The 7,550-nt window shown below is 56.5% G+C and overlaps 1 protein-coding gene across 1 annotated transcript in view; it reads left to right on the top strand.

The window, feature by feature from the left end:
* HEYL (hes related family bHLH transcription factor with YRPW motif-like) overlaps positions 1-6,138 on the top strand; it is a 9,342-nt gene extending 3,204 nt beyond the window's left edge. Inside the window, exons 3-4 of the mRNA XM_014464652.2 lie at positions 13-132; positions 3,212-6,138. Of these exons, the coding sequence (XP_014320138.1) occupies positions 13-132; positions 3,212-3,885 (794 nt within the window). The 3' untranslated portion in view covers positions 3,886-6,138. The remainder of the gene's footprint in view (positions 1-12; positions 133-3,211) is intronic.
* The last annotated feature ends 1,412 nt before the right edge of the window (positions 6,139-7,550 follow it).

Genomic DNA, 7,550 nt, shown 5'->3' on the forward strand with positions numbered 1-7,550 from the left:
GCTTTTTTAGAGGGAGGAAGAAAACCAATCCCCGGATCTGTCCGTCCGGGGCTCTTCCAAGCGGGGGAAAAGCCGAGGTCCTGCAGATGTCGGTGGACCACTTGAAAATGCTCCACGCGACTGGTGGGACAGGTACTGATGCGCTGCTCCTCCGGGGTCATTTACAGCCAGTGTCTCGGGGTTGGGCCCTGGGGATACACCAATGAGCAAAGTAGATGTGGCCCCTGCCCTCCTGGAGCTCACGGTCCATGGAGGAGCTGAAGCAGATCCAGGTGGAACATTTGCAAAGCTTGTCTCTCTTCTCTTTCTGGCACCTCCCTCTCCACTCTCAGTGTCTCCATTTGTCCCAGCGCTTTCCTCAGCTCCACTCCTTCTCCCACAGACTGTTCCTACCCACCCACCCCCAGGGCCTCGTTAAGCATCAGCCTGAATGAGCTCCTTCTCCCTGGGGTCCCAGTGGGAGCAACCGGCCGGAGATTTTCAGCCACTGATGGCTCACCGGTGTGCCTCCCACTGGTCTGGCTCCCTGGGCTGCTGTGTCCTCAGCAGTCTCGGTCATACGTCATGCTAGCCGCTCAGTCTCAGGATTGAAGCAGAACACGCGTGTAACTCCTTCTTTTATTCTGAACTAGTCTGTTACAACACAGTCATGAACCTGTAGCTTTAAAAAGACTTCTGGACAAACAGAAATTTTGTTTACCTGGAGCCTCTCTGGGTATTTTTGTGACTTCACAATTGGGAAGCCTTGAAAGCTCCACAGACCTGGCCACAAAGACCTAAGCCCTAAAACCTTAGCTTACTCCCTGCGGAGGGGACAGTTGCATTTTAAGTGGCCCAACCAGTCCTCTCAGTGGGTGGCAGTGTCATCTGGGGGCAGGCAGGGTCGTGGGCCTCACCCCAGAGATTCTGAGGCAGTAGGTCTGGACTGGAGTTTGGGAATTTGCAAGATTCGGAAGCACGCCCGATGACCCCGATGCAGGTGGTCACTCGGAGAACTTCTGCCACAGGAAGGCATGGCCAACAGTGGAAACTTGTGTCACTGATCAGCCAGTGGGGAGAGAGTTCAAGCTGCATTTGTGGTTCTCCAACTAAAGACAAATAGTGACTAATCCCGGGCAGCATTTTATCGTTTCAGATGCTTTCACTAATGTTATCTCACTTGGTTCTCACAGAAACCTCCTGGGTGGGGCTGCTGTCACCCCCATTTTCTGGCTAAGGCCTAATGGGAAGACAGAATTGTGGTGGGGAGCGTTGGCTTTGGATTAGAATCCTGGCTCTACTGTTACTAGCTTTGTGTCCTTGGATAAATGATTTAACTTCTCTATTCCTCAGTTTCCTCATCTCTAAAATAAGAATAATAAAAGGGTTTTTATGCCCTTCTTCTTCTCTCTTTCTCTCCCCCTCTCTCCCTCTATTTAAAATCAATTGTTAAAAAAAGGGTTTTTATGAAAATTAACTTAAACAATGCAAATTAAGTGCTAAGTAAGAACTCAGCAAACGCTAGTAGAAAGAACAGTGAAGCGTGGCCGGTGTGGCTCAGTGATTGAGAGTCAACCCATGCACCAGGAGGTCACCGGTTCGATTCCCGGTCCAGGCACATGCCCAGGTTTCAGATTGATCCCCAGTAGGAGCATGCAGGAGGCAGGTGATCCATATTTCTCTCTCATCTGTGTTTCTTATATCTCTTTCTCTCTCCCTCCCTCCCTCTCCTTCCTTTCCTCTCTCTAAAAATCAATTAAAAAAAACATATTAAAAACAAACGCACAGTGAACACAGAAGGCGAAGGGACTGCTCACGGTCAGCACAGCTAAGTAGACAGCAGAACCGGTGCACTCACTTCCAAGGAGACCTGACTGCAAACATGGGCTCCTGCCCAGCTGCCCCTCTGTGGGGGCCTCGGCTGTGAACCAGGGACCAGATGTTTGCTGCTATAGTCCTGAGGCCATTGCTCACGGGGGCTGTTCTGAGTCTGCCCAGAAGGTGGTGTGGAGAGAAGGGCAGGTGTGGAGAGGCAGTGGGCAGTCCATCTGACCATTCCTCAGTGAAATCAGCCAAGACAGGGTGCCCAGCCTGAGGGCAGGCGCTGAGGGCCAAGCGGAGTCACTTTCCAGACGGCCTTGGGGCTGGTTGGCAAGCAGCCTGTACACGGTGGCTAGCGTTTACCTTGCTGAGCATTCCTGTGCACCATTTCCTTTTCATTATTTTTTTAAAAATATTTTTATTGATTTTTTACAGAGAGGAAGGGAGAGGGATAGAGAGCTAGAAACATCAATGAGAGAGAGACATTGATCAGCTGCCTCCTGCACACCCTCCACTGGGGATGTGCTCGCAACCAAGGTACATGCCCTTGATGGGAATCGAACCCAGGACCCTTCAGTCCGCAGGCCAACGCTCTATCCACTGAGCCAAACCAGTTAGGGCCTTTTTCATTATTTTTTATTTTTATTGATTTCAGAGAGGCAGGGAGAGGGAGAGAGAGATAGAAACATCAGTGATGAGAGAGAATCTTTGATCAGCTGCCTCCTGCATGCCTCACAGTGGGGATCAAGCCCGAAACCTGGGCATGTGCCCTGACCGGAATCAAACCTGACCTCCTGGTTCATAGGTCGATGCTCAACCACTGAGCCACGCTGGCCGGGCTGTGCACCATTTCATTTCATTTTACCCTCACAAGTCAATGCATCAGGTACTGTTCCATGCCCATTTTACAGCTAAGGAAATTGAGGCATAGAGAGAATAAGAGACTTGTCCATGGTCAGGCAGCTTGTGAAGTGGCCTCCAAAGGCCTCAGGCTTCCTGCCACACTGTACTCACTGCCTTCTCCAAGGAGTCTCCCAGCGCCTGCCCACATCAGCAGGCGGGGCTGGCCTACGCTCCACGCACACAGCCCGTTCACCCCTGGCAAGTCTCTACTTTCTTGGTCGCAGTTTCTTCTTTGTATTATTAATCACAAATTGTGCTGAAACAATACTTTACATTTTGTAACGCTTCATAGTTTAGTGAACTCATCTGATGCTCACAACCCAGCCCCTCTCCCCCAGCAGGGATGTTTCCCACTTTACAGGTGGAGAGACCGGGGCTCAGAGAGGTGAGGGGCCCGGGGTCACACAGGCAGCGAGTGGGGAAGGCGGGTCCAGAACTCGGGCCGGCTGACCCCTGGCTCCTGGTTGTGTTCCCACTGGGCACGCCCTCATCACGCCTCGCTTTGCAGGATTCTTTGATGCCCGGACCCTGGCCGTTGACTTCCGGAGCATCGGTTTCCGGGAGTGCCTCACCGAGGTCATCAGGTACCTGGGGGTCCTGGAAGGACCCAGCAGCCGTGCGGACCCTGTGCGGATTCGCCTTCTCTCCCACCTCAACAGCTACGCGGCCGAGATGGAGCCTTCCCCCACCCCTGCCAGCCCCCTGGCCTTCCCTGCCTGGCCCTGGTCCTTCTTCCATAGCTGTCCAGGGCTGTCGGCCCCCAACAGCCAGCTTGCCCTCCTAGGAAGAGTGCCCGGCCCCCTCCTCCCCAGCGCCTCGTCTCTTACTTACCCCGCCCCAGCTCTCCGAACCGCTCCCATGCGCAGAGCCGCCGGCACCCTCCTGCCAGCCCGGAGGAATGTGCTGCCCAGTCGAGGGGCACCTTCTGCCCGGAGGGTCCGCCCTCTGGAGAGGCCAGCTGTCCCCCTGCCCATGGCCCCCAGCGGCAGGGCAGCCAGGAGCAGCCACATGGCACCCCTCCTGCCGTCTTCTCCCCCCACGGCCCCCGCTGTCGGGAGGTCCCCTGCTTATGCCAGTGTCCCGGCCCCCAGGCCCTCTTCCCCCGGGCCTGCTGGGCGGCCCGCGGGGGCTGTGCTCTGCCACTCCTGGGCCCCCGAGATCACGGAGGTGGGGGCGTTCTAAGTTGCCCTCCCCCTGAGTGAGGAGAATTCTTTTCCAGGAGCTGAAAGTGGCTCTGCCTTTTCAGCCCTGCCCCCTGGACTGGCTCATGAGTGCCGCGACGTCTTCACCCACCAGAGGCCCCCTGCTCCCTGGACCCTTATCCCCTCCTAACTGCTCCTCCCAGCTTTCCCGCCGGCTCTCCTGCAGCTCTTCTCGTCTCAGGGGCTTGCTCTCACTTCTGACCTGGACAGATGAGTTCCGGAAGACCTACTAGTAAGAGCTGCGCCCAGACCCCTCTCCTGCCCGGGGACACAGGGGCAGCAGGCATGAATCTCGGCTCTGGGAACAGAGCTTTGACCTAAAAAGCACAGTGGACTGAGGCTGGCTGCTTCCCAAGAGAGATCAGACCCCAGCCAGGAGCAGTGACTGACTGGCTGCAGCCTGCCCAGGCCCCAGGGGCTGGAACCCAGTGTCTGCCCTGCCCACCTGTCTCCTGCCCACCCAGCACAGCAAACCACAGGACAAAGCTGCTGTCCACCGTGGCCACGGCCTGGGGGTCGGGAGCCCCGCAGGGCCTGCTGCTGCCCTCTTCCAGCTGCAGACACCCTCCCGCCAGCTGACCAGCAGTTCCCCGCACACAGCTGGGAGGTTTCCTGGCGGCAGTGCGGCTCCAGGACCCCGACCACCAGCCCTGGGACAGCGCGCTCAGACCGGAGCCAGCACTGAGCAGAGAACCCAGCTCTGCCCTGCGCTGTCACCACCCTCCAGGCGTGTGGTCCCTGCTGGGCGCACGGTGTGAACAGCCCTGTTCCCACGTGATGGCACCCCGAGAGGAATCCTCTTGGGATTCAGAACCAGACGTTCGTGCTGCCTGGTTTGCATCCGGCTCACGGAGCCCAGACTGCTGGGACGGCCAAGGCTGCAGGCTGGACGAAAATAACTGCGAGGAGGCCCAGAGGAAGGGCAGGCAGAGGCGGCCTGGCCCTGCAAGGTCACGCGGTGGGTCGAGGGCCTGAGATCCTGTTCACCCAGGATTCCACACAGCTGGCTCTGCTCACAGGCCGTTTCCTGACCCAGCTCCAGCCCAGGGCACGTGTCCTCTCAGAGGGAACAGATGGCCCAGCCACCATTCCCCGTGGGAGGGCAGAGGCTGCACAAGGTTAGGGCAGACCCAGGACTGACATTCAACGGGACCAGTGTTGCCAGACCTGTTGTTAAGATGTAGAAACACACCTGTGCTCCACGGCCACTCCCTGCTTCCCGAGTGGCTCTGGGTGTCCCCACCACATGGCTTTGCCCCCAGCACCCCTGTGCTGGTTAGTGTCCAGCAGACCTAAGGTCAGGGAGCCCTCCCGGGGCAATGTTGGTGCGTGTTGCTCACTGGTTATTAAACACGTCAAATGTCGCCGCTGGGAAGATTCTCGCACCCCACCCTTCGATGGAACTGCCCTCCCCAGAGGCTAAATGAAGGAGACTCCCTGGGCTCAAAAGTAGAGTTTGCAGAAACCCCAGTGAAAAGGGGCCTTTTCAGGGAAGTGGGCCGGAGGGCAGAGATCATGTAAATGACCCAGAAAGCTCTTTTGAAAAGACCGGCTCCTCAAAGAGGCCGTAAGAGCTCAAGTAATTCATCAGATTGCTGTCCAGCACCATCCGAGATGTGCATGCAGCCTTGAGCACAGGGGTCCTTTGGAGGAGGGGTCACCGCCTGGAGTGCCCGAGGGAGCCCCAGAGGCCAGGGCTTCAGCAGCTCCCGGGATTGGGACGGGAAGGGGGAGGTGGCAGAGGGTAAGACCAACTCCACTTTCTCACAAAAGGCAGGAAGAACTCCTCTTCTTCCTCCTCCCCTCCTCCTTCCTCCCTCTCCCCTTCCTCCCCCTCCTCCCTCTCTGTGGCTATCCCAGGTGGTAGCTCCCTACTCCCAGGATACCAGGTCAGTCCTGTAGTTTGGCGACTTCCTAGCCCCAGCATTTATTTACTCACAGTGAGGCAGTGGGCATCCCATTCCCGTGTTTCTAGCACCAACTCCAAAAGAATCTGTTGACACCATTGAAGGAGGTGGAAAGGGCCCAGAACTCAGCATCTTCGTTGATCTTGGGTTCATTCTCCCCAAGAGATTGGGGGGGGGGGAGGATGACTGGATGTAATTGTTTCTGTGGTTGAGGATTTGTATCTTTTGTTCATACTCCCAAGCCTTTCTGGTGCCCCCGACTCCCACCCCACTGCTGGGGGTGTTGCACACATCCAATAAAGTTTTTTTAAAAAATTCTTCTGAAATTCTGGAAACTTCTGAGTGATCCTACTTCTTCAGTATCTCTGGAGTCCATCACGACCCTGAACCCACAGCCACCCCCTGAGCGTTCCCACAGCGGAGGGAAGCAGGGAACCCCTATGCAAAGGCCTGGAGACCTCATCACCTGCCCCCAGATCCTGCCCGGCATAGGTCCTCATCCCCTCTGCCTGTCAATCACTTCTTAGCAGAGACCAGAGAGAGCTTTAAACATGCAAATTATATCATATTGATTCTGGTTTAAAACCCTTACTCTATTACCCTCTCATTCCAAAGATAAAATCCAAGCTTTTTCTCTTCTGGTCACAACTTCACTTCCAGCCTCATTTCTTGCCAAGCCCAGTCTTGTTCCCTGTGCTTCTGCTACCCCGGCCCCCCTTCATTTCCTCAACATCCCAGCCACGCTCCCACCTCCCGGACTTTGCATATGCTGTTCCCTGGCCCAGGATGCTCTCCCCTCACCCCCCACCCCCTTTGCTTGGCCGAGCTCTGCATAGCCTCAGGCCTTGGCTTAAAAGTCGCCTCCAGAGAGGCCTTCCCTGACTATTCTGCTGGAATAGTGAGCCTGTCTCAAAGTCCCCTATGCTTTCCCTTTATAAGGGACTTGCCGTTGCACACCACTAACGAGTGTGCTTGTTGGCTGACTGTCTCCCCCACCAGCACGTACGCTCCCTGAGGCCGGGACCACGCCTAGTGTGTGCTCTACCCTGCATCCCGCACCAAGCATTGTTCCTGGCTCAGTCGATGTTCTATAAACATTTGTTGAATAAATGAACGGGGGAGGTGAGGAATCTTCCGGACTCGAACTGCTGGATGGTACGGGCCCCTGTGGAGGTGAACCACCCGCTGGTCAACTTTGGGAGGAGCTGGAGAGTGAAGTGGGAGCCAGGGCCAGGGCACTGGCAGTTCTGGCCAATGGGGAGGACGCTCTGGCCAAAGAAGAGTGTGAGTGTGCTGGCCCTGGGGGGCACACAACAGCTGAGGACAGGAGGTGTCCCTGCTCTCCACCACCCTTGGCCCGGCTCTCTCTGATGGATTTGATTAGCAACAGATGCAACAAACATTGGCAGAGCCTGCTCCACTGCAGGCCAGGCATGGCCCAGCCCGAGGTGACAGGGATACTGTCACCCTGAGGGCATGTACCCTCTATCTAAGTGAGTTTGGTGAGGGAGATGGAGAGAGAGTCTGTTTGAGAAGGCTGAGGGGGACGTGGGGTGTATCTGCCTCGCCTAGGTGGTCATGGGGGAGGGGCGCCGGGAGGAAGGCTTCCTGGAGGAGGAGGAAGTGAGGCGTTCCCACAGCGGAGGGAAGCAGGGAACCCCTGTGCAAAGGCCTGGAGACCCCGTCAAGGCGGGCTCTGGAGGCGGCTCTAAGTGGAACACAGGCCTTCAGCAACAGG

The sequence above is a fragment of the Myotis lucifugus genome, unplaced genomic scaffold, assembly GCF_000147115.1.
Source record: "Myotis lucifugus unplaced genomic scaffold, Myoluc2.0 scaffold_260, whole genome shotgun sequence".
Classification (NCBI taxonomy): Eukaryota; Metazoa; Chordata; class Mammalia; order Chiroptera; family Vespertilionidae; genus Myotis; species Myotis lucifugus.